This window comes from Grus americana, chromosome 6, assembly GCF_028858705.1.
Source record: "Grus americana isolate bGruAme1 chromosome 6, bGruAme1.mat, whole genome shotgun sequence".
Taxonomy (NCBI): domain Eukaryota; kingdom Metazoa; phylum Chordata; class Aves; order Gruiformes; family Gruidae; genus Grus; species Grus americana.
In genome coordinates this window covers 18849588-18876915 of record NC_072857.1, presented here as the reverse complement: position 1 = coordinate 18876915, position 27328 = coordinate 18849588, and the positions used below count along the sequence as shown (strand labels likewise).

The 27328-nt window shown below is 40.1% G+C and overlaps 1 protein-coding gene across 7 annotated transcripts in view; it reads left to right on the top strand.

The window, feature by feature from the left end:
* RBMS1 (RNA binding motif single stranded interacting protein 1) overlaps positions 1–27328 on the top strand; it is a 144525-nt gene that overhangs the window by 56527 nt on the left and 60670 nt on the right. For 5 of the 7 annotated variants that reach the window (XM_054829750.1, XM_054829751.1, XM_054829754.1 and 2 more), the window contains exon 2: positions 24581–24756. In XM_054829750.1, coding sequence (XP_054685725.1) covers positions 24581–24756 — 176 coding nt within the window. Of the gene's footprint in view, positions 1–6050; positions 6148–21070; positions 21137–24580; positions 24757–27328 lie in introns of those variants that run through there. The other 2 variants (XM_054829757.1, XM_054829755.1) reach the window with 2 other exon arrangements.

Genomic DNA, 27328 nt, shown 5'->3' with positions numbered 1-27328 from the left:
TCCTCCCACTTTTGTTATTCTCATGTAAATTGGAAGGCGCTCCTTCGAAGTAAATATTTCTACACTCTGTAAAATTATCGTAAATGGAAAATTAGGCTTTCTCCAGCCATCTGCTCCTTGAATCTACAGAGCTAGCGCAGCTATTTGATTAGGGATTTTTAAATCGCTTTGTGCAGGGAGGTTTCTCTGCTCTCAGGTTTCTCTAAGAGGAAGCCAGAAGCAGCTCTGGAGGCCTGGGATGGAGGCGAGCGCGGGGTCCCACCTACCACAGCCTGGGTGCTCGGGGAGCCCGCTGCGTCTGTGCCTTTCAACAGCTTTGCCCAGTAACAGTGGTTCTTGCTACGTTTTGATGAGTGTAATGTTTATCTCGCCAGCGTAAGGAGATTTACATAGTTTGCTGCTTTTGAGCAGATTAACTGGGCGTAGCTGCATGTGAGGAATTTAACACTGATTTGGTGTTTGGCCTGTGTGAGGAGAGACATACAAAGGTTTTGATTAATCTTCATGCAGGTCTGTTAACATCAAGTGCCATGTCGCAGGTTGGGTTTTCTTAAAAGTTGAAGATTAAGGTGGGTTTCTAATGATGGTTAAATGAAGAAAGCTTATGCCAATCTTAGGCTAAAAATGTAGCTTAGCTTTTCACCCTATCTAAGAGTTTAATGTATCAAGAAGCTACACCTGTAATCCTACTGTATTGTTTCCCATTTGGCGCTGTGCGTGGTGTCTGTGTGTGTGAGAAGGAACCTCCTTAAACCTGCAGGGCCTGGGATGGTCATAACTCAAAATACACAGCTCCGCAGAGCAGCCTGTGCCCAGACCGACCTGAGGCTGAGGGGCCCGAGAAAGAACAGATACCTTTGGCTACCTAAATAAATGGGATTAGTTTATTTTTGTTTCTTTCAGGTCTGTAAGAATTATGTCATTTTATATCATTGGCTTGCCTGACAGAGTCTATTTCCCTTTACATTGTATGCTGTGTTAAAGGGTCTACCTGGGTTTAGCAAGACTCAGCTCTTCTATTAAGTACCAGCTGTTTTAAGTGCATGTATAGCATTGTTTGTGAAGTTCTGCTTTATTCTCAAGGGAGCAAAACCGCTCAGTCAGTGGGTTTCTATACTTGTAACACAAACGTGAATGAAAGAAATAAAAGGAAGCACCTTATCTTGTCAGGCATGATGTTATAGATTATGAAAAGCGATATGATTGTCTTATCTGTATTTAGCAATTTGAAGTTTTTTGTTTAGTATTTCTAACAGGGTGAACAATACATTTTTATCTCTTTGGAAGTGTTATTGTTTAAAGTATGTATCTTTGCCATTAAGCTTCACATGGAAGGGAAAATAGAAGTCTGTGTCTTGAACATCTGCTGTTTTGTTCTGGGTTAATTTTTTTTTTTCCCCTGAAACTTCCAACTGTTAAAAAATTTGCTTGAGTTAACACATTTCAGAAGGGTTAGATCCTTTAAACTAGGATTACTGGCAGGGAGGAGAGGGGAAGGAAGGAAGGGAGGGGAAAATCCTTTCCTGAGAGCTTGAGATGGCTCCTAACGCATCCCCAGAGTGCTGCAACCAAGTAAATAAAAATAATGGTCATTTGACATGATAGCTTTTTTGGTCTGCATTTTATTTTTATTTTTTTTTTCATCTCTAAAGTCTTCATTAAAACTGATCCTTGCTTGTTGCATGAGATGGTGTATAACAAAAGAAGTCAGTGGAGAATAGGAACTTTTTTTACTGGCTTTCCCTCACAGCTCTGTTTCCGGGTTCTTATGAATGTTTTTCTCTGTTTCTACATCAGATTATTTTTAAAACAGCTTACTTAGAGGACACTGTGAAGGCTTATGAAAGCCGTAGTCCTAATCAAGAGGTGCATGGAGGTGCTTTGATGTTAGATGAAGCGTGTTGGTCAGAAGTTTTCTAGAAAGCCAACAGAACCGCATTTAAATGCTCTCAGAAACCTTGTTGAAATGTTTGTTTGTTATTTTGCATATGTTTCAGAATTGCAGTGTACTGTGGTAATTATAACAGCCCTGTAGAAGCCACTGTATTTGCAGCTTCCTGATGCAACAGGAAAGGGAAGGGATGAGTTACAAATAGAGGAGAAACGTGGCGGGGGAACCACGGATTAGATAAGCACGAGCCTTCTAACCCAGCAACTTAGGAAAACATACACACAACAAAGAAAAAAATCAAATCATGTGCTGTAGGGGCTGGTTACTGTGATTAGCACAGGTTTAGCTCTGTTTTCCTCAAGAGGCTGCAGTTAAAGCAGAGTAGCTCTAGCCTGTGTATTGACACACAAAGTAGTTTTAAACTGCAGTTGAAGTAATTGAATGCTGGTGAGGGATTGCTTTAAACAGATTCAAGATGAACTGGATTCATGTCCATTTGACTTAGTTTATTTATAGCAGTTCAAATTTAGTAACATTTCTTGTAGTTTATATAAATTGATTTTTAACAATAAAACTTTATACCAATTTTAAGGCCTAACCCGTGCACTAAGATGCACAGGCTTAAAAATATCTAGCAAATGTTTTGAAGTCTTACAAACTCTTCAAACCAGAAATATAGTTACAACACTTAAAAAATGTCTTTTGCTAAATTTATGATGTTGTGTGAGGATATATCAGCTATATGGTCTGTTGCAAAATAAAAGCTGATAATTACAGATATGTACAAATAATAATAATACATAATAATACCTTTTTGTTCATGTGTCCTCATAAAAGCAGTGTTGTTCGCTTAACCATAATAGTTTAGGAAATCACTGGTGTGTGTCTTATTTGTTTAAAGTATTCTGCTTTAGAAAAATGATGTGTCAAATGGAGTGGGTGTTTTGATTTTACTTGGTTGGTAGAACTGTAGAACTTTGTGAGGTTGCAGTGGAAACAACTAACGCATTGTTCTGGGGAGCCTTGGTTGGGCTTCGTGTTCCTTGGTTGAAGAACAGCAGAAACAGTGGGGCAAGGTGAGCATCAAACTTAGTCTAGCCTGGCATTTACCTGCTTGTGAAATTAAATGCTTCTTTACAGCAACTAAATGTATGTAACTTTATTTCATCATCGATCCTCTTTCTGGACATTGTCTCTTATTGGCAATGGCACTTTCACACCTTATTCTAAGTGGTTTTTTCTGTTTCTCCACTTAGACGAGAAGGGGATTGATTTCTTTCCTTACCTTCTATTGTTTTCTGTTCTTTTATATCTGAATCTCCTCTACCATATGGTGCTTTGCTTCAAGAAAGTGGAAACATGACTCCTTAGGTTAACTACAGCTCATATATTCTGTCATCTGGGTACTACAGCGTAACAATGTTAGAATTCAGTCCTTTAGGGTATCCGAGGTACGTGTGTGGCACTTCCATTTTTAGTGTGCTTGGGGAGTGAAATCCAGGATTCAGGTGTGAGTTTGGGAGAGTGTTACAGGGAGCTTTTCTCAGGGTTGTTAGTCACTGCAGGGCATTTCTTTCATGCCCGAGGTGTTACCAGCTCCCAGGAAGGCTGCTGCAGTTTAGAGGAGTATCCAGTTGTCTTTGACAATCTGAAGCAATGTTCATAGATGCTCGGCTCCTCCAAGGTGATTCAGAATCCTATTTTAGGGTTTGTCTGACCCACAGGAACATTATCAGGTTGTGCTTGTACCACTGTAACAATCTGAAATCACTCAAAACACGAGACAGGCAAGGGTAAAATCAAATGCAGATCCTTGTTTACAAATACACAAACGAAAATATAAAATTTTTAACACTGATAAATGGGGAAGAAACCCCAAAATAGTGGTACAGGACCCAAAAGTTTCCTTTACCTTGTATGCAGCCCTGTGGCAGACAACCCCCAGTCTTCCTGGGGAGCCTCTGGTTATTGTGCAACCCTGTTGCCTTGGGTTGTGTTCAGAGAAGAGACTCTGCTTTAAGTATAAAAGGAAACACAGAGCCTTAACCCATTTGGATGGTAAGGGGTAGAGGTTTCTTTTTATTTGTTGGTGATGCCTGTTTCACTCAGCCTTCTTTCACCAGACCACAAGTTGTTTTTTCCTGCTTTGGAAGTAGTAATGTCTCTTGGGCATCGCTAGGTGCAATGTTGCCTGCCCAGGCTTCGGAGTGCTCTTCAGCTAAGCACTGAAGAGATGATTGGTATGTTGCAAAGGAGATTTCATGCTATGATGGATGAATTTAAAATCTTGCGGTGTTTTTCTTTCTCTTCTACCTATATGTAAAATTTGCTAATAATGCTTTAAACAGTTGTATAGTAGATTTTTCTCCGGGCTACTATTGGGGTGGGGCAGACCCTGTTATTCCAGCCACTGCAGGTGACTGGCGGCTGTGTAGCCTGTGTACCCATCTTTGAGGATGGCCATGGTGACCCGTTTTGAACCACGTGTGTCGTGTTTGTTGTTCTGGCTTAGCTGAGTTCTTCACTTAAGCTAAGGTTTTAAATAACCTGTTATGACATGAAACTCTTGAAAATATGTAGTGAAGAAGTAATGTACAGCACAAATTTGTGTTAACTTGGCCCGCTGCATCTGTGATGCGGGAGAGGAGGGATGGAGCGGGTGTGCTGTGCGTCTGTGAACGCATCCCGTGGCCAGGAATGTGCCTCCTGCGAGCCCGGGAAGGCAGCACCCGCACCAGATAAACCTGGGCTGCGGCAGAGCCGGGCACACAGTTCCACAGATTTCTGTCTGGTATGAAAGCAACTGCCAGCAGGACGAGATCCTTTGAAGTGTTTAGTGGTCTGTCTTCCAGATGAGTTCAAGAAGAGTTCTAAAAATGTGGGTCTGAATTTTAAGACTCTTGCTTATGCCAGTGCATTTTTACATACGCAGTGGTGCCACTGCCTGCGGTGAGACTACTGACATGAATAAGTGCTTATTGAGACAGAGAATCAGAAGACTTTTGAATTTCCCCGATGAGAAACCTGAGAAGAATGATTGGGGTATCCTAGGGTTGGTATTAGACTGACATTCAGCAGAATCAAACGGTATTGAAATTGCTTTAATATTATTCCATCCAATCTACTTGGCTTACGTGATGCTCATTGCAACAGTACTTATGCTTATTTAAAAATACTTCTGCATAATTTGGAAAAAACATTTGAGTTGGGTATTAAATACAACTGCTTAGCTACTAACCTTTGAATCAGGGACAGTTTTTGGCTTTTCTTCAGCATTTCAGGAGATGTAGCTCTGGATCCTACTTATGAGAAACACCAAGATTGGATTTTTAAAAAAGGATTTCCGTGGTGTTTAGCTTAAAAAGATAAATGATAACTGTTCCTTTAATGTCTTAGGGCAACAACACTTTCAATGCACATCTATATATGTAAACATTTCAGAGTTATGGACAATTTTCGAAAGGAGAAAACTGGCAGTATCCTACAGTACTGAGGAGCTACAGAGCATGTTTGAAAGCTTGAGTAATTCTATGGTGAAGAATACCAAGATGTCATTCACTATGTAGAATTTCAGTTGGTTAAAGGTGCTAGTGAAGCTTGGGGCACACCATGGCACCAGTAGAAGAATGCTTTGGCTTTTTGGTTGTCTGAAGTGCCCTAGGGAGCTGCCTCCATTCCCAGTTACAATATTCCACGATCCTATGGAGGTTAACGCAAGATGGAAATGGTTCAGTCAGTCATTCATTGTTGCAGCATTATGCTGATATTTTAATTGCTATAGTGACAAAATCAGGTTAACTTTTGAACCAGACTTTGTCAGATTGCCAGGAAACATGCTGTTCTTAGGTCTGTCAGGTGTGGACTGTCATGGTCTTGGGGAACTCACTAAGGGCTGAAGACAGGCTTAGTCATTAGGAAAGGCACTTTGGCTTTTCATGTAACCATTCTTTACATATTCTGATGAGTTGTTGGGAATTCCCTGCTCTAAAGCTTCTGACCATTTTGTGTTTTCTGTTTTAATGTTTCACTTGCAACTTTATTGTTGTTTTAGTATGATTGACTATATTATGTATGGTTTTGTATTCCAATATATAAGATGATGCAATGAAAGATCTAGCCTATCTGTGTGTTTTATCCTTCTATCAAAGGTCTTTTTTTTGGTATGACACTTCTCCGGTGACCCTCTTTCAAAACTGTTGAGTCCTCAGAGCTGGTTTCCATCTCCACCTTCTTCCTCCTCTGAAATAAGTTCTGTGGTGAGTCATTGTCTTGGGTGATAATAAAAGTCCCTGGTCAACCGCACCTATAAAGGTTATTTGAGGACGGTATAGGGATTGAGATAGTGACATGAAGTTCAAATTGTCCTGTCAGCGATGTTTTGGATGAACTTAGGTAAATTGTTTAGGTTTGGCTCTTCAAAAGGTATTTGTTAATAGTAATTTCCTACCTCCCGTAGATTTTTGTACAGAAATGTACTAACATCTGGAAGTACATCAGATACTACAGCAATTAGAACTGAGTGTCTTAAATATGTGTATACACATGCACACATACATATATAGATGTATACATTTAAGTCTGTTCTCTAAAGCTCAGGATAGAGCAGATTATTCAGAATGATAAAACTTTGTGTTCAAATCCTGCCTGTCACTGTGTGAGTAGCTTCCCTACAGTCTGTGGGGATGTTCACATGAATACTATTATTGATATTTCCAGATTCATAACAATGGCAGAGTTCATTTTGGCAAGACACTGGACTGGTAAAATTATTTAGAACTGTACTTTTAGAAAGGAGTAGATGTTGTTTTTCTGTTAGCAGTAGTTGTTTTTATTTCTAAGCAGAAGTTTAGTGTGCAGAGAGGCAGAGTTCAACGATTAAAATATTACTCAGAACAGGAATAACTCCATGAAGTTCCATGGCCTAGATTTTGCAGAATTTTTATCTAGATAGCTTTAGTGGTTTTGTGGCCTTATCTTTCCTACTAAATTAACTCCTTGGGTTTTTTTTTTCTCCTCTGGGAAGTCCTTATTCCAATATTCTGTTGTCCCATTTTAATTTTGAAATCCAATTAAATTGCATAAATTCAAATATTTGGCTTATACTTTTAGGAATGCAGTGCACTGTCTTTCAACTTCAATTTACTGTGGCTCTTGTAGCAAACTAATGATGACTTATAAGATTATTAGTGTTAATCACACAACGGTTGCACAGATTGATGAGCTGCAAAGGTAGGATTGCTGCTAAGAAAAGTGGAGCTGAATGTTCTTATTAAAAATATAATTCCTTGAAATTGCCCGCAATGTAGGACAAACCTTGAAAGCAGTTGCTCAGGACTGTAGTTGTGCAGTAAGTAGAGGCAAGTGATTAATTTATCCTAAAATTTTAGCCGTTAGCTGGGCAAATTCCCTTTCACTCCGGTGTTTTAAAGTTAATTATCAATTCCAAGTGTACTTATCAAAAGTATTTTCCTTTCATCTGTAACTTTGATGTGTTCAGAGGTATGATTCCACAGCTGAATTCTTGTACCAAGAACATGACTAATAAAGCTGTGGATGAGTTGGGCTCTGTGCCCAAATGAACTGGTTTATTCCTGACTAGTGTTTGCCGTGGTGTTCGTCACATCTAGCCATACATAGCACCAGACAAGGCTCAAGTGAAACGGCCCTTCCCCTTCCGGAGACGGAGGCTCTCTCACAGAGATGCCGCAGTTGTATGTGCCAGCTGTGCTCATGCACGGGCTTCTAAATACGTTGGGGACTGCTGTAAGCACTAGTATTGGTTCTGCGATTTTAACGATAACTGCTCATATGTCTGAGTTATTTACCTATGCTGCCAGGACCAGTTCATCTTGGCAGTCGAATTCCTCATATATTTAAAGTGCTATGTTAGCAGTACATCTGGAAGCTTTCCTAGGTGTTATCTAATTCTTGTATTTTTTCATATCAGAATTAACAATGATCTGTAGTGTCTATGAAAATGATTCATTGTGCAGTCAGACATTCACCCCAGCAGCTATTTGGAGTGTTGCTTCCTTAACTTTTAGGATGCACCAAGGAACGGCACCCTGCGTTTGCTCAGCGTACTGTTGCTGAACGTTTGTAACTTAACTTCAGAACTAAGTTTCTGGATGTAAAAAGGAATCGTTAATTATCGTGCACTGTGAAGTCACCGACATTTTGATTTTAGAATAAGTCACATGGTATTGCTTGAATTTCAGACATCTGAGTGATATTCTTAGCCACTTAAAACTACTTTTCTCTCAGAATTAAAAATCTCTGAGTTAAAAACTAGCTGCGTGAGTTAAAACTGTAATTTACAAAAAAAAAGTTTATCTCTTGGTTCAAACCAAGAGTGAAGTTTCAAATTAGAAGGCAAAATGTGAGGGGAATTGATGAGTACTGAGGAAGCGAGTTAGAATAGCTCTTCTGTTTGCATTATTCAAATATAAATCCCAGATTTCAAGAAGAACAGGAAATGATAAATAAAGTGGACATAAATACACATGTGTGTTTGGAAGTGCATGCACGAGGATTTTGGAAAAGATCGTAATTTGTAAAGAGAAAATAGAATATTTGCAGCAGTCAGAAAGTATTGGATCTAATAAGTGATAAGCATCTACCAAAACATCATCCTTTAAAGAATGAGAAAAGACTGACTGACTGGGGTTTGTTCTCAGCTGAGGTTATAAGGAAAGTCTGACCCTAAGGCCAGAGCAGCATTGCTGCATGCGCTATGTACACGGGATTTCACCAAAGTTTTAGCAGATGGGTTTGTGCGTGCTGCTTGGTGCCTTACAAGTAAGGCAACAGTTACAGATGTAGGCACCACAAGTGTTTGTTGCAGTTGTCTTAGTTTGTGTGTGTAAAACCAAAGTTGGTTTAATTCCTGATTGTTTGACAGCCTAATGCTGTTTTGTTACCACTTGCATGAGTCAGCACTGATGGTAAGAAGTGGTCAGAACTTCCTTTTTCTTTCTTTTTTTTTTCTCTCTCCTTGTTCTTTTTTTTTTCTTTTACACTGAGAGGGAGACACTGGGAGAGGGAAAGAAGAGCCATGGGGGCAAGGCTGCTGTTTTTGGCAGTAGTGCCAGCTCAAGCTATTCCTTGAACTGTGATCTCAGTTTGTGCGAGTTTTGTCCACAGTCAGCCTGCCATCGGTCACGTCGCTCCCTCGTTCCTGTCCCTTCTGCCTTCTCTCACACTTGATTCTCCGGGGCAATCCAGATCGCAGAGCTGATCAAGCTGAGACTCGCAGGGCCAGCGTTTGCCTCCATCGCGCTTTGGTCTTCTCAGCCAAAGTGAAGGAAAGATTGGCTCGAAAGCTGAGCGGCCAACAGGCCTGGCAAAGTCATCTTTATTCTTTATTTGGTTCTGCACCAAAGCCAGCATATCAAACCAGCAGATCTAACCACCAGTGTTAAAAATTTTGACTTCCTTATAGCCTATCTGCATGTCCTAGATCTCTCGAAGTGCAGTTTCTATTTCACAACTTTATCAGGAGTTGACTTTCCATGTTAAAACACCTGATCAATAATGTTTGAAAGATTTCAGCTTTCTGTGCTGTTCTTTGTTGACCCAATGCCACGTTCAGGCCATCAAAGGTCAGTACAGATCTAACGTGCTGTCCTCGTTTCAGCAGGGACAGAGTTAATTTTCTTCCTAGCAGTGGGTATAGTGCTGTGTTTTGGATTTAGGATGAGAATAATGTTGATAACACCCTGATGTTAGTTGTTGCCAAGCAGTCAAAGACTTTTCAGCTTCTCGTACTGCCCTGCCAGTGAGAAGGTGGGGGGTGCCCGAGAAGCTGGGAGGGGACACAGCCGGGACAGCTGACCCCAGCTGGCCAACAGGGTATTCCATACCATATGACATCATGCTCTGTATATAACTGGGGGGCTGGCTGGGAGGTGGGATTGCTTGGGAACTATCTGAGCATCACCTTCAGGTGGTGAGCAATTGTGCTGTGCATCACTTCTGTATATTCTTTTATCATCATTATTATTATCTTCCTTTTCTGTCCTATTAAACTGTCTGTATCTCAGCCCATGAGTTTTACCTGTTTTTTTTTCCTTTCTGATTCTCTCCCCCATCCCACTGTGGGTGGGTGGGAGTGAGTGAACGTCTGTGTGGGTGTTTTAGCTGCCGGCCGAGTTAAACTATGACATGTCCAACCAGACATCTATTGGGGAGCTCCTCCAGAAGTTACCTACCCTTGGAAATCTTGCCCTAGTTTTTATGGATGAATCTTCAGTTTTAATCTTGCCTACCTTTACAACTTAAAGAATTGCATCCTACTGAAAGCTTCCTTATTTACAAAGAGAAGCAAACTACTACTTACAAAAGCAGGCTTGTGTGCTGGATTTTGCTGTGCTGATTTTAGCAAACTCCTTCCTGTGTTTCATCAAGTCCCCAGATTTATTGTGTTCACAGTATTGTGGTGAATTGCCTTAATGTATGAAAGGATGGCTCCTCATCTGTGTACTCTTGATCACTTGCATTTAGGAAAACATTTACATTTTTTAATAACTTTGCATAAAGAAGATTAGATTTACTAATTGGTTAGATTCCCTATCTGCTACTTTTAAATTAAATGTGTCATGCTCCTGTTTGTTAGGGCTTAAAATTCAAAAGCGTTCACCCATAGGTTGTCTTAAATCGGTGCTCAGCAACTTTGTGCTTTAAACAGACTTCTAAAGTCAGCTTCTCTGGGCCATGGAGGTAGACGTGCTGCCTGAACTGGCTTTCATCAAACAGCAGCAGAATGGTTTTGCTAGAAACAGGCTGGATCTGTTGAGACTGATGCTGAGCAAATGCTAACAAGCCCTGCTTGATCCAAGTTGAATGGGATTAAATAGTATTTGTACCGTACTAAGCGTTGTGGTCTGGAGCATCCTACTCCCCGTTTCCTGAAATGGTGCTGGAAAAGCAATCTCTCCATTAAGTAATGAAACAAGTGATATGTGTATTACTGTAACATCTGAAACTATCCTTAAAGAAACAAAGTAAATGCTCTTTTTCTACTCTCGTACATAAAAATTGTTTAGCTAGAGTGAGATAAAGATGTTGGAGGGCATAATCACCGAGTACTGCGAGATGCAAAAGGTGTACTGACTGGAAATGTGAGAAGAAAATGCTTCCCTCTAACTTCGAGGCAGCTGAACCAAGCTACAGTTGCAGGTTAGGAATTTGGCAATGTCTAGAGACAAAAAATATTATTTCCTTGTCTTTTCCAGAAGAAAATTGTCCAAGTGTCGACATTTGCCTTGTATTCTTCATAGCACGTAGTTCAAAGAAAGCGGGTCATAAAAGCTTGTGGAAGGAAGAAGTAGAAAAGGCATGGTACTGTCTTAGTCCTCACTGTTCAAACAACCTGTAGTTTGATTGAAGATTCAAGTAGATGGGATTCACAAATCTAAAAGAACATAGATATAACTGCTGTGTAACTCTGTATAGTCACACACACACTTTTTAAAGACAAAGGGGCAGGATGGTGATAACAAATCCGAGAGACACTCATAGTTTCTTGCTGCTCGTCAGGCTACATTTTCTGCTACTTGTGTTTCCTGATCAGCTGGGGCCATCTTAAGTTGTCTGTACCATCTTAGCAGCATTTTCTGTAGTAATAGCAGCTGCAGGATGAGTGTTGTTTGGTATCTGTCTGAACTGTTCATCGTCCAGCTGAGCTGTTCTTGTTTCTGTCTTTCCCAGGAGTTAAACATAGCTGCTTTCATCATGCCAAACTGATTGCAAGTTGTTCTGTGGTGCCTGCACAAGTAAATCTCCATGTGCTACATAGGAGAAAGTTGTGCAAATTGTTGTGGGCATGACAGACCACTCCTTTTTTCCTGAAGAGCAGAGGGTATCCTGTGTGTGACTGTGTATTATGTCACACATCTGTAGAAAATGGACCTTTTATGCCACTTACGCTGTGTATGCAGTAGTGAACATTTGGCCGAAAAGGCTGGATATGGTGGACTTCAGTATGGCTGTGTAACAGTGCAAGGTCATCTCTGAGAAATGTCAAAAGCCTACTGGTATCCATTGGCCCCAAAAATTTAGAAACAATTGTCCTTGATGCTCATGTCAGGTCTCCCTGCACACAGCTCTTCCTCAGCTCTTGCTTTAAATCACTTTTGCTGGGCATAAAGCATGCTTAAAGCATCGCAGTATTCCTTGCTTTCCATGAGAATACGACTAACAGCTTGTCCGTCCTGGGGTTGTCAGAACACATGTAAGTGCAATGATATAGTTGCATTAATGAAAATCTTTGGGAAGTACTACTGCCGTGTCACACCCATGCTGCGGGCAGTGCAGCCCGGCGCCCGCGCCGAGGTTTGCATGGGGTTTGCAACACTCCCCTTCCCGAATGGGAAACAGTGCAAGAGGCAAATGTTTTAAAAGCAATGAAGTTCAACTCTAGTTCTTTTCTAATGAGATTTGAGCTTCTAGGTTTTATTTTAGGAAGCCATGTAAAGTCTCGAGAGTCATTCAGAAGGCTTTGGGAATTTCATTTGTGGTCTCGTTAAAATCCAAGGAAAACTGGTATACGTGTTGCAGTGTGCAAACCAAGCAGGGTTTGCTCCCTGGTACTCTGTAGAAAAGTACTATGTGGAAAAGTTTTGCCAACATTATACACTTGTATCTTCTGTCTTGTCAGTTTTATACAATGTTGAAATGTGTAAAACTCTTGGACAGATTTTCAGCTTTTGTAAATAAACGCAGACCCACTGGGTGAGAGTGGAACTAGGTTGATGTAGGCAAGTGCAGAAAACTGACAACTTGCCTTATAAGCCTGACAATTTAAAAAGTTGCTACTGATCTCACTCGTGTTCTTGTCTATGTGTGTATATATGTGTGTAGTGGCATATATACCTACACTACTTGCAGCAATGCAGTCTCAAGCATGGACTCCTTGAATGTCAAAATACCATGACAAATTTAGTACAAACTCATAGTTCCACTTCTGCTGAAATTTAGTTAACAGTCACTTCAACCTGCGCTGAAATAACTGTAAAAGTATCTTACTCTTCGCTTTTACGTAACTACAGTGTACAGAAGGCAGCAGGGTATGAAATCCTGAAGTTGTATTTAGTGTGCACCGTTAGTATTTCTTGAATTAGGTATGTGCTTTCCTCGTTGTACCTGAGACTGGCTTTAATGCTTTACCAGCAGCATTGTGTATGTCCTTTGACAATTCATCATAACCAACGCATTGGATCTGCTGCATTTTATCATATTGTAGACTATAAGAACCACAAGTGCACTTTTTGAAATTTCAGAAGTGAGTAACAAAAAGATGAAAGGCACTTTCAGCCCAGCACAGATCATGCTTACCTCACTTCTATGGCAAATGCTGTAAAGGACTATGGAAATAGTTGCAGTAACTGGGAAGGACAGTGATACTCAAAGGATGTTTTCCTGTTGTCCAGCTCCTGGAGGAGTCATTCATTCCCCTGGAAAGTGCAAGATGCTGCCCTTCTCACTGAAGTCAACTTAACTGTAATTTGCATAGGCACATAAGATGCTGAGCATCAAAATTGAACCTTCTTGGTATCAGTGTTATGATGACCTTTGTGTTGTGCTTGTTCTTTGCTGGTACCTCTGCAGTAGTTAGGCCTGGAGACAGAAATGCATTAGACAATTAGAAAAGGAAAAACATTTGCAAGCTGAGTAGGAAGGATAAAATATCTAAACTGATCTCTAAAGCATAAATTGTACAGCTCAGAGCCTGTTGATGGGGTTATCCAGATTCAGTCTTGATGATGAAGTCTTACAAAACTGGCTTCTTTTTCTACAGCTTTTTTTCTGACATACCTCTTTTTTGCCAGCTGGGGATACTGGCTGCAGTGAAGTGGGTGTAGTCTGTCAGAGAAAGATTAAGATTTAGGAATGTAGAAGAAAGGGCCAGAGCGAGCTGCCTGCACTGTCCCATCTATGTTGTCAAAGAACCCAGCAGGAATAGACTGGGGTATACTGCACTGGGCTACCTGTTAAATACTGGTGTAACAGAAAGATGGCCTCACCAAAAAGAACATACGTTCACCTGTTTAAAATAGAATAGAGGGACGCACGATAACAATGCTGCCGCTGTGCTGGGTGTAGTACACTGCCCATATGGAACCAGCAGTTGTAGACAAAGGGATTTTGATCGCAATTGACTCCCTCATACATGGTCGGGCACAAGTTCTTCAATTTATTTTTTAACTTGAATAAACAGAAAATGACATAGCAGATCCCATGTCAGCCAAAAGAGCCATCTGTGGTCTAACCCTGTGACAAACAGTATAGCAATAATCCCAATGCCACCAACAGTGAGAAGTTTGCCAAAAAAGCAGATGCTTCTTTTGACATGCTTCTTCAGTGCAGTGCCGTTTCTATCCTGTAATTGCTGTCTATGGAGGGAGGGTGGATAGGATAGCCAGATGAGCAGAATGATGAAATTGTAGTTTTGAGGGGAAAACCAAGAGTTTGGAAAATAATAACAAAAAATAATAAAAAACCCTATAAATTTTTTTTTTAAAAAAGCTCAGATAAAAAACCCTGCAGAATTCTTGTCACAGGTTTCATGAAGCGCATACACTTTTTAAGTAAGAGACAATACTTGCAAGAGCTTATCAGATATTAAGTCTAATACAATACGGAAGAAAGTTTTTAACTTTTCAGAAGAAAACATTTCCTTCTCTATTATTTTAAAGAACTAAAGATCAGTCAAACATACTTTTTTTTTTTTTTACTGTACTGTTAGTCTTTAATACAGATATTCAAGCATTTCTCTGAATAAGCCAAGGTGAATATCTACATGTGCTGTACTGTTTTTTAATGTGGTACTTAGACTCATCAACAGCAGCTTTATGAGCTATATAGATTTAGCTGGACTAACCACCAAAATACAGAGATGGATGGCATCCTTAGTTGTTAGGCAAAGAGGATGGCCTCGTGAATGTTGCATATTTACTACTTTATGGAATTAAAACTTAATTACCTATTCTCATAAAAATACGCATTTTAACATGTCATAAGTAGAAGTACTTGAAAACAGTAAGTTTCCCATCACATTGAATATTGTTTGTGGCCCCGTTTGTTGGCGCTGGAGGTAAAAGTTCACAACAGGTAATGATAAAAATGGTGAACAAAACAGCAGTTGAACTGGAGATCTGCATTCTTCTAATAGAAGAGCCTATCCTCTGAACAGAAGTAACTGCTTTGCATGATGCAGGAAAGTCTCACGTAGTTTTGCAGGATTCACTTAGAGGAATGGTTACCTGCTGTCCCTTATTTTCCTACAAGGGAGCCAAAAAATACCCAAGATGAATCCAGGTGTCTTGTTTTCCATACATTTAAGTCCCACCTGGTGGTGCTGCTTTTGGTATGTTACTTCTTCCCATTACACTATAAATACAATGAGAAGATATTATGTAGTATTTATTTTCAGATCTCAGTTCACTTGTTTCCAGATTCCATGAATAAGAAAAAATAATTGTCATTTTTCCTTTGCATTTTTTATTATGGAAGATAGCTGGTTGTTTTTAATTTTTCATTAAAAAAATAAAATAGGAACTTGGTGTTATCCTAACCGGCACAGTATTTTCTACTTTGAGGTATTAGTGCACCTTCTGATCGTCAGTCTTGTTTAGGGTGACTTCACTTATTAAGCAGTGGTTAAAACCAAAAAGGTTCAGAAGCACCATGAATTTGAGGACTGGGGAGGATGAGGAAGCGATGGGAATCAATGATGCCTTTCAGCGTGCCTTTTGCTCTGCCTCCTCCCCTCCCATGGCAGTGCATGCTGAGAAGCCAACGAGTTTATTCAGTTGTGCTCTGCTCCAGTCCACACCTCACTTTCTGCTACAGAGCGCCTTAGAAAGGGAACTGCTGATCTAGGCAGTATTTCTTTATTTTGCTGATGGAAAATATCACGTGGGGACAGTGTCAGAAGTCTCAGTCAAGATCTCTAGATATTTACTGCTTCTGCCTTATACACTAAGCTGGTTGCACTGACAGTGAAGAAAATCAGATTGTTTTGATGTGATCTGTTTTTGGCAGATCTATTCTGTCTGCTCTGGTTTTTTTTCTCATTTTATCATCTTCTAGATTCTTGTAAGCTGATTGTTCAATAATTTGTTCCAGAATATTTCCGGGAATTGAAGTTGGGCTGACTGCTGTGAAATTCCCTGGATTTTCCTCTTCCCCTTTAAAAAAAAAAATAAAAAAAAATTGCAAGACATTTGATGGCTGACAGAGAAGTGAAACTATTTATGGGAACGCTATATATGCCAGCTGCAGTTTGGCTGGACGGCTCTTTCGTGTTCTGGGAATTTGACAACTTTCATGAAGTAGAACAACTGCCTGAATACTTGCTCTTTTCTTTGATTTTTCATCTGTTTTGGGCTGACACCTGAAGAGTTTCTAAATGGCCGTAGTGAGTAGGGGTTTCCTCTTTCATGAATGCTTAAGTAGAGTGCTATATACAGTGAGAAGGGACCACTATGACCTAGTTTAGGGATCTCCAGAACGTCCTCAAGCCGTGAGCATGGAAATAGTCATCTGTCTGAGAGGCAGATGCAAATGCTGCGTTTCTGCACTTTCCTCCTTAAACTTCGTAGCTGCTGTCTTCAGTGCTCTAAGAAGCCTTCCATGTGCTTATTGCTGGCTTTTCATGGACTCTGCTGGAAATATGGCCCATGCCACTATGTAGGACTTCCCTGCTAGCATGTGACCCACTGTGGCCCCTCTCCCACCACACAGCCTGAGACATAAAAAACTTATTGAGTAATTTTTGACTTAAAGTCTGTAAGTACTGTCTCCTGAGCTGCCATTGAAGTGCTTGTGAGCCGTACGTGACTTGCCAGCTCTGCTGTGACCATCCCTAGTCTAGTCTTATCTACTGTATGACACAGGAGTTTCTAAGTTAATTGCTGTTTCAGTTGAAGCATTTCTCCTACCAACGATATCTTGGATGTTTCCTGTTGTGGAGAACATTGTAAGATTTTATACCCTGCCATTAATGTGTACCAACAGATGTGTAATGCAAGGGAGGAATTATTTTTATTATTTGTATTCAGGGTTGTTTGCATAAACCCATTAGTATGTGAGTTAAGCCTCTCTGAAAATGGATGTGTTTTCTTCTAATTGCAATTTGAATCCTCAGGCTGGAACACAAACTTTAATGTAGTCTAGGGATTCAGTACCATTTTCTCTCTGGGTCCTGAGCAAAAGCCTTGGCTGTTTTCACTGAAGGAAATAGGTCTGCATATTTACTAGAGTCAAGAAGGAAGCTGGCAGTGAATTCTTTTGTGTCTATTGCTCAATGAAGGGCTAACCACAGAAACAAGTACATGCTTTTTTGTCCGGTAGATCTTAGTACCAAGCTGTCTGTCTTCAGGTACTTCAACGTCTTGACTTTTTATTTTCTTTTAATGCTGGATTGCCGCAGCATGTTCAAGTTTTAGTTTCTGAAACTCAAATATTTTGCTTTAGATGTGTCTATAATTCTGTCATGGCTAGGGTGTGGTAACAGTGTATTGCTTCAGAGGGCTGTCCAGGGAATCCAGGTATAAAACCGAGAGGGAAGAGGATGCTGTGATTCATGATGAGCAGGTAGAAGGAAGAAGGGTTGACAGCATCTGCAAAGGAACAGGACGTAGCCCAGTTCAGCACTCCCATCTCTTTCCTTTTTGATACCTTTTGTGCTGTGGTGTGGCTAGTTTCTTGTATCCAGCACCTTTTGTTTGTCTCTGGGCTAGGGGAGTCAGTGGAGCACTTAAAAATCCCTGAGAGGGGATAAAATCAATGCTCCATTTTTTTTCATTATCTCTGAGACTTCAGAAGAGCTTCCTGCATCCATTGCTTGATCTGTTGTTGCAACCTCTCCTCCTGTTTCCAAGTTAGAAGTCCTTTTTTTTTTTTTTTTTTACTACTACTAATGAAGAAACCCTATTGTTGGAGGAAAACCTGTTCGGTAGCAGTGTGGGCATTGTCATGTACTTCAATGTGGCCAGGATTATGCTCCCACTTCTTCAAGTGTCTTCATAAAAAGGAAATACATAAATTTGGAGCTTTGTTTCATTACTAGCAGAAGATTGCTGTTGCATTAAGCTTTAATATGTATAATTTAAATAATACTGGCTCCATCTTCTGTAAAATAAGGGAATGTTACATTTTGTAACAAGCTGGAATGGTTTACTTCTGTACTTTCTGTTGTTAGTAATTGTTGCTTTCTGGTAACAATAAGTTTAGTCCGGCTATGTTACTGTGGAGGGTGGTTTGTCCTCTCACCAGCCTGAGGAAAAAGAAGCAAAATAGCTGCCAGTGGGGAGAGAGCTTGGGTTATAATCAGAATAGTCTAGGCATGAAATTGTTAGGAGCATCTGAGCTGTGACTGAGGGTTTATGCTAGACTTTGTCTTGTTTCATTGCTGATAGAGCCACTCTCCATGAAGATCTTTTAAAAAGCAAGCTGAGAAGAGCACCTACTCACTCCTGCTTTTTTGTAGTTCAAGGAAGGACTTAAATGGCTCAGGAAAAGGTGTATTGACTGCTTTCCTGGATTTTGCCGGAAACGTTTCTCATTCTTACTGGCAAGATGGCTTAAATTAGTTAAAACACAATGGACTTGAGAAGAAAGACAATATTAATTAAAAAAAAAAAGTCAAAGTGAAAATAACTTTTTTAACTTTCATAGATATGCGATGATATCCATCTATGTTTTTGTTGCCTTTTATTTCCTTTTAGTATGGAGAAGACTGTCATCTGTATTTAGAAAAATAGTTTTCGTAGGACTTAGCTATAACATATAGGCAAGAAAAAAGGCATAACCCTCTTTTTTTTTTTTCTTGCAAAGCTCCTCTTAACTTATGTGTTAAGGAATAAAATTAAAACTGAGGGGCTGCTTTTTCCTGTTCAGTGTGATGATTTTTTTTTTGGTACTTGATTTTTCAACCTGTTTATTGCAGTCCATAGTCGTTATAATGCCAGCTGTAAGTACTTTGGGCATAGTTCTTCCATGCCAAGATATGGAAGGTTTAGAGAGCTTTTTGGGAGAAACCCAGGGCTGGATCTCCAGGTGCTCCTGGGCTGTCTGTGATATTTCGTAACAGGGAGAGTCTCTGCTTGATGCCAACCTCCACCCACGGGGTCCTGCGTTTTCTCAGCACCTGGTTGTTTCTGCTCCGTGTGGCTGGAGCACCAATACCCGTCTTCACTATCTAAGGGAAGATGGAATAGGCTTGGATCTTGGGTGCGCAAATGTCTCGTCATCATACAGAGCTACTATATCCATGGTCTCAGCCTTGTGCAGTAAGCCAGCCCTTGCTGGAATTGCCCTGTTGACTCTTGTAAGTGTCACTGTGAGACCACGTTCTTTACCTGTGCAAAGAGAAGTTAAGGTTGGTGGTTTAAAGGTGGAAAAGGGGACAGGTCTCAGGGTTTTTCCTCCTGAGGGGATTTTCAACGAGGATTCAGCTTCTGAGATGCTCTCTACACTTCATACTGGTACCATCCTGAAAATGCTTAGAAAGCAGCTGACCTGCCAAATCTTCCTGTGACAAGTGCTGACAGACTGAAGAACAACAGTGGGAGAACCTACCCAAAGGCAGGAGGTGTCAGTACAGCAGCAGCAGTTCTTTCTATTTCTACTGGTTGACTCATGTCCACTGAGAATTGGACTTGGAGAGGCCTCTAGAAATTCAGTTTTGCTTGCCATAACATTTCAGACATGATGACGGAAACCATGAAATAGAATAGAGCAGGGCACTCAAAATGGCATCTCCACTACAGCCGTCAGTTTGCAGGCTTAGACTAAGTGACCATGGTTTAATATTTCCTTATCTCAAGAAAGTTGATAAAGCAACTGTCTTCATCAGCAAACAGTCACTTCTGTTAAATATTTGGAATTCTTTCTGTTAGGGACATGATTTTATTCCAAACAACCTCCTATTTCCGAAGTTGTGCACTAAGTGTGGCAGTGTCTTGCTTTACTAGATGTGGCATCTTCTATTTTCCTGAGCCCTCGCTTTCATGGTACACATAAAGCTCAGTCTTAAGTAGATTAATAAATAAATAAAAAAACAACCCTCGATTTAATCCAGAAATTTTCCAGATTCATGTAACTTAATACTCTTTATCACTGTTGCACACATCCGTAAAAATGCATGGTAATTCTTATATCAATGCCAGTTACCGAAGGTGCTGTTTTGAAATGCTGTAGTGAAATCAGGGAGGTTAGGCAAAGTCAGGCAGGGTAAGCAGGTACTTGAAGCTTAATCACCTGAACGAAGCCAGGCAAACACCAGTGACAAGATTTTGAAACTGAGATGATCCAAGTAGCAGTTCAGGCTAAATCAGATAGTTAATGTATGCTGTAATTTATGGTTTGAATTTAGAGTAGATGTGTGAGAACTAACTCTTGTTAAAAGTCACGGTACTTTTCCCATCAGGAATTTTAGCTGAGCGAAGGAACTCCTAATTAAATGCTAGCGTGTTATATAACTTCAGAGACATGCTTTTATAACACAAAGTTAGAAACTTAAATGGATTGCTACCATAATAACCATGCTCTGTTTTCGGACAGTCGTTATCCAAGTTACCTTCTGCTTATTGGAGTTTCCTTGGACTTTTGTAGTCTGAAGGCAGCAAGGATCAGTGTCTCTCAACTCCCAGGTCAAAGGAATTTCTCAGGGTTGTTCTGTTTTGGTTTGGTTGGGTGTTTGGGGTTTTTTTTTTTTCATGGTTTTTTCCTGTTGACAGCAGAGTCGGTCTTCTCCTCCTTGGCAGGCAAAATGCTGCTCTGACTCATTTGCAGTCCTTAAGCGTGGAGTGGTTTATAAGAAAGACAGGAATGGCTCATACAAAGATGAGTATATTCTCCAGTTGTTTTTCAATACTTATGATTATTCCCATTTGGGTTTTACATCAAGCAGAAAACAGACAGGCAGTTTTCCTTGGTTTAAGGCACTCCATGGGGTCTGTTCTGTCACTGAGCTTTTCCTTTTCCTAATGAGTACCTGTGGCTTTCCCACTGCTGTGGAGGGCTGGAGGGAAGGTCCCTCGGAGATCAGGCGAAGGGTGTTGGGAGCGCCTCACAGCTGGTTCCAGAATGGGGTGGGGTGATCATACAGCATATAGGATGATTATTCTGTCACTGGCCTTTTTTGCTTAGATGTTTGTTGACGATGACAGGAAGGAAGCTGCTGCGGAGAGAGAGAAAGATTGCTAATTGCCTTTGGGAGTGAAGACTAAGGAGAAAATGGTAAACTACTGTGAAAATTATATTTCTTGTGAACAGGAATATTGTCACAGGGACTAATGGTCTGTTACTTAGACTTATCCCTCCTCTACTTGCGTTCAGTGTTTTAATTTAAGAAGCAGTGATTAAAAAGAAAAATTAATGAATGTGGTTTTAGGTATGTTACATTATTGCAAACTGTTGCAAAGTCCGTATGATAAAATCTTAAGACCAGCTTTTGCTATGAATTTGCAGCAGAGGCTACAGTTTGTAAGCCAAAACTTTTCAAAACTAATTTCAGGTTTTATAAAAAGCTTTCAGTTCATGTTCGTGAAAGCTGTTTCTAAACAAACAACCCCAAACTTTGGCCAGGTCTCCGCTGCAGAAGGTCTTGCCCAGTGAGCACCGTATCAGCCAGGGGTGTGGAAAAAAGTCATACATCCTCGCTGACATCGATACGTTGGCAAAACTCTAGGCGTGGATGCAGCTGTGCCGGCAGAAGAGGACTTTTATCAGTTTAGCTTATGTTGTTTGGGGAGGTGATGCAACTATGCCAGCAGAAAAATTCTTCTGTGGGCATGTGCTGTCAGCGTAGGAGGCTCTACCAGCACAGCCACAGCAGCCAGGCTCTGCGCTGCCGCCACCACCGCCGAGCCTTTTGCAGCAACTGGAAGAGAAAAGCCCCTTTGAACAAAAGAAGGACTTCTATCATTTAGTTTTTACGAGTAGCTGTCGATGAAGAACAGAGCGGAAAGAGTGATTCGAGATTTTAAAATCACGTTTTAATGTAAAAAATGTGTTTAAGTTGTATGGCTTTAAGATGTCACTGGTCCTTTAACGGTTGTCTGTGTGTCCCTGGGTTGCAGGGTTTGGGAGCTGCAGCACCCCCAGTATCTGTGTTTTGTAAAGCCTTTAAGGCTGGTAAAGGTATGTGTGTCTGTGGAAGCAGAGAAAAACCCTCCGTCTGTAAACTTAGGAAGACAACTGTAATCACATTTACATTCCCATCATATTTGGGTGTGACCACTAGCACTAGAGCATCTTCGTGCTTAAATAAAAGTTTAAATTTCTCAGGATGGAGTGTTTATGTTTCAGAGGAAGACAGAGTTAGCATTCCTGCGCTCTCTCTCCACACGCACATTTTCCTCTCTTGCCTTTGGCCAGCTGGTGACAAGATTTTACAAACCTTCGGTTATTTGTAATGTAGAGAACCAAAGATGTTAAGGGAAAAAACATTGTAAGAAGTAAAAGCAAAAGCAAACCAAAGGTACTGAAAAACAGAGTAGAGGCACTTAGTCTCCAATAGTAATTACCAGTTCAGATTATGACTGGGACGTGTGTGTTGACTCTTACGGCAGCACGAGGGAAGTGAGCATTTCGAAACCTTGAACAGAGCAGTTGTGCGTTTGATCACTGTGTGCATTTCGAGAACTCTGCTGAAGGCTTCTTCAAATAGCCTTCACAAAATGAAGAGTAGCACTGTGCCAGACTAAGTTTGTTATGAAAATGTTTTGCAACTAGTTGCTCTGTCATTCTGCATTGCTTGTAACCCTAAAAATAATTGCCTGGCGTTACTGGAAGCAGAATGATCTGACAGCCCGACTTGTGCTGCTATAGTTGAAATCCGTCAGTGTTTCCATTACAAACTTGGAGGGAGGGTTTAATCTTTTTCCCATTTTAAATCATGCCTGGAAGAAATTCTAGATCAGCTCTTCAACTCTGAGTATAAATCTTTTTGAAGAGATTTGATGTTTCTAAAAATCTTTATTTACAAACAAACAAACAAAGCCCCAGCCCTATGGCAATGAAATACTGATATTCAGTTTTGAAATTTTAAATGATGAGAAATTTTTTTTTTGTAACTTTCAGTTAAATTCAATAAGGCAATGCAATGTTTCTACATATAAATGTTGATTTTATAGCGAGTGTTGCAGTTTGCTGTTCCAGGCTATTATTGCTGGATAATAAACTTTGCAATATGCCGAATTGGAAGATTTCAAAACTTTCCTAGGGAAACATCAAAAAAGAAACACATAATTGTCATGAAGTATCTGATATAAGGCGTGCCATTGTATTTTTTTTCCCCACTGACAATTTCATTCCAATTTCCTGAGGTTATCTTCAAAATAGTTTCACTTTTCTCGTGTATTAAGGCTGTAGTTTCATGGATGCTTTAAAACGAGGTAAACTAATCCCCTCCTCTCTGCCTACACATTCCTGTTCCCTGCCTTGTGACAGCCAAAGCTTTTGCGTAGCACAAACCCACATGTGGTGAACCAGATCAGGGAAGATAATTTTTTTGGTTCTGGCTGCGGCTACACAACTGTTTGTACTAGTCCAAAGAAGAGGGTGGCACCAGGGCGGGAACAAGTGAGTCTACATTGACATCTCACTTTATATTCCACTTTATCCCCCCCGCCCCCCCCCCGCCCCGTGCCTTTCCTCTGCAGTTCCCAGGGAGGTTCTTAGCTACGAGCTTCTCAAGCCATGGAGACTCAGGCTTTTGCAGGAAAGGGGCTGCATGCAGGCAATTCGTTTTGTCAGTGCAAACCTTGCAGTCACAAGACCTCTTACTGGCAACTTCAGTTCTCTACAATATTTGTTAAAGTATTCCTCTCTTACACAGACCTGGTCATAATACTTTCTGTACAGTGTCCTGCTGTGCTGCTGTTAATGCAATAAGATTAAGCTTGCTCTACTACAGATTTTCTCTAAGACGTTTTTACATTCCATTAGGGTCTGATTTTAAGAGCAATAGCATTAGATACCTTGAGGACTGTGTAAAAGTGCTTATCTCCTTTTGAAGCTTGAATTTGTTGCCATTATACAGACTCTGTTTCTTGATACTCTTGAAATAATCCACAAATACTGAGATCAGTGGCAGTATGAAAGTTCTGCCAAGGCACGCAATTAGTCTGAAGTCTGGTCCTTCAGTTGTCTGTGCTCCCTCTCAATCTTTAAAAACATAATAGCAATACTGTGTGAGGTACTAAAAGCTAGAAAAGATACAAAAGAGGCTTCTAATTATTTTTATATTTCTGGATGGATTAAGGAAATAGCATAATCTTTGTCTCTGCCATAACAAGTCATTTATGACATGTGAAATAGTCATAGTGATGTAAACTTAGCTTATACCTGCTGGAATCTAGAAGAACAATATCTCTTATTTCATTTTCACATCCGATGCCACAATGAAAAGTGATAAAATCCTATGAGTAATATTCAGCAGAGGTTATATATGATTTGAGCCTGTGTCATGCATTGAGCGTGGTTGGGTATATTAGAATGTACCTGTGAATCCTGTCCCAAATGTGGTGTGAAAGCAGGTGTATTTTTTTAAATACATGAGTAATTATGTACAGATTTAACATAGCGCTCCAAATGGTAAACAGGCTACTGTAGACTGAGCTAATGTGCATGCTGCGATTGCTGTCTGTCGTTTCCTCTAACGCACTTTTTCCTTTGCAGCAGTCCATTGTACCAGCCCACCCAATGGCTCCTCCTAGTCCCAGCACCACCAGCAGTAATAACAACAGTAGTAGCAGCAGCAACTCAGGATGGGATCAATTAAGTAAAACAAACCTTTACATCAGAGCACTGCCTCCAAACACCACTGATCAGGACCTGGTAAAATTATGCCAACCGTAAGTACTATGCCTAAATATAAATTATAATGTCATACCTTAAAAGCTTATAGTAGGTATACAATTTGAGTGTTTGGATTATGAGGGAAGAAAACCAGATTTGTAAATAAAAATCCTCATGCTGTACTGCAATGGCAAGTTTCAACTTCCCTGGAAATCAGAACAAAAAAAATGTATTTGGCACTTTGCTTCTCCAAAGAAAGTTGAAATATAGTGGTGAACAGAAGCAACCCATTGGTTTAGTAAAAGCTATGATCACCCATACTGCTGCCTGATGCTGTTGATATCACAGATAAATGCAAATTAATACCTGAATGTGAAACTTGCTATTAAGAACCTGCAACAGAGGGTCTTCTTTGTTCACTACTAAGATAATCTGTTGATACTCAAGTAATTTTTCTGCATCACTGTGAATTCCAGTGTGCCTTTGAATGCTTATCCTAGTTTCAGACTCATTTGTGTTGGCTGTGCGTTACTGCACAATTATATTTATGATTCAAAATAGTTGATCCGCGTAAGAATCCGCTCTAGCGGCTGGAGTTCCAGGTAGACTTGGCTTAGCAGAAGGTTTTCAGGCAATGTTGTTAACATGAGATTTTTTTTGCTTGTGTGAGTTTTTGCTTTTGTTTTTTAATTTTTACAGCAGCAGGTGCCTTTTAGTTACTTTCAAATATGGGTCAGATGTCAAGAGACACTGCAATTATGTTGTTTATACACTGTTTAAAATCACCTTTCTTAAATGTTTTACTGAATTTTTAAAACCCTTACAACTTCTGAAATCCGTAGTGCACTTTCTGGATTATTTTGAAATCAAAAGTACTTAGCTAAATTTTCAATACTACCTGTAAGAACACGTCCAAATCTCTCTTGAATGAATGGAGAATCATTAAGGTTTGTATATAACACTACTGCCTGCGATTCTCAAAGTAATTTTGTGTTCAATTTAGCAGATAAGTAACTAGGAATATACAAAAATACATGCCCAAGGTCACAACAGAAGTTAGCAAAATAGCCAGGAAAACCTGTAAGTCTTGGATCCTAGCTTATATGAGGCATGTTTGTTTTTGAATATTGCAAAAACTCCGATACCTAATTTATAGAGAAGAATTTTTTTTCTTTTTTAGGCAAAACTTGGCCTTTCAGGATAGTAGTCACATATCAGTCATCTTAGTATTATAATAAAAACAACTTGCTCTAAGGTCTTTAAAAAAAAGTATTTTCCATTTGGTCATTTTCCCAACAGCAAATGAAATCCGTGTGTTTTACAGAAAAGAGAACAGATTATCAATCGGTGAAAAGACTCATTGATAAATAAGACGTATTTACAGCTTCCCATGGGACAATGACCTCTTGTCACTTGAATTTTAGTTGCCAATACACGTTTTACAGAAGTGGATTTTTCCTTCCCTTTTGAACTAATGAAGAAACTTTTTGGCCTGCGCGCTCATGTTATGTTAGGACAGAGTTGTGAGGTTATTTTGCACTGGAGCCGCCAAGTAACTACTATTTGTGCAGTCGTTACTATAGCTCCTTAATCTCTTTCTGAAGACATTTTGGTTTGCATAGTCTTAGATGTCACTGATACATGAACGCCCTAGAAAAAATGTGTTCAATACTTTGCTGCAACTGGTCCTTTTCCTCCTGGGTAGCCAAAGATTCTGATTTTTTTTTGGTTGCTGTTCAATATATAATTGTAGTTGGAACAGCATGAATTTTGTAAATAAAGAAAAGGCAAGAACTGGAGTCGTGAAGTTACTAAATCAATTCTGATGTGAATTTGCAGACTTGGAAGGTCGTGGCATTTCTTCCTGTGAGATATTTCTCCCCAAAATGTCTTACTGAGAGGAAAGGAGGCCCTGTCTCAAAATTCTCCATTTCTGCTAAGGAACCAAGTGAGATGTCCAGAAATTCTAGGCTTGGAACATCTTTCAAAAATCTGGGTAATCTATTAAGAGCGTTAGGTTTCTCTGCCAACATAGCCCCTTAGCCACTAACTTGATGCTGCAGTAAGATAGAAATGACAACACTCTCTCCTTGCTCACAGAAGCTCAATAATCCACTTTTATAGACTATGGAAAGTTTCAGATGCAAGATGTTTCCTTCCCACAAATCTGCCTAAACTTCTAGGACATAGAGGGGAAGATATTCTTGAAAGTGGACCTGCCACGTTCATTGTTTAAGATGAGACAATACAAAATAAACAGAGAATAAAATGTTGGAGATGTAGAAGTCAGTGAAGAAACTGCTGTTTACTCCAGATCTCTGAAATATTTTCACTAGCTCTTTCCAAATGCCTAAGATTTTACTGGTAGGCTCTAGAGTAATTTTAGCTCCTTTTCCCCATATAGAGTGGATCGTGCTGTCCTAAGAGGCTGTCCACTGGAGTCCTTGATGCTAAGGATGGATAGAAAGGCTGCTCTGCATATTGCAGAAATGGTCTTGCTAGCTGGTGATAAGCACTTTTCAGTGGATATACAGAAAAATGTCACTGGCTTTTGTTTTATACCTTTTGGCTGTTGTCAGACAAGACAGAAAAACACCTGTGGGTTGGGGAAATAATGGTTGAAAAATG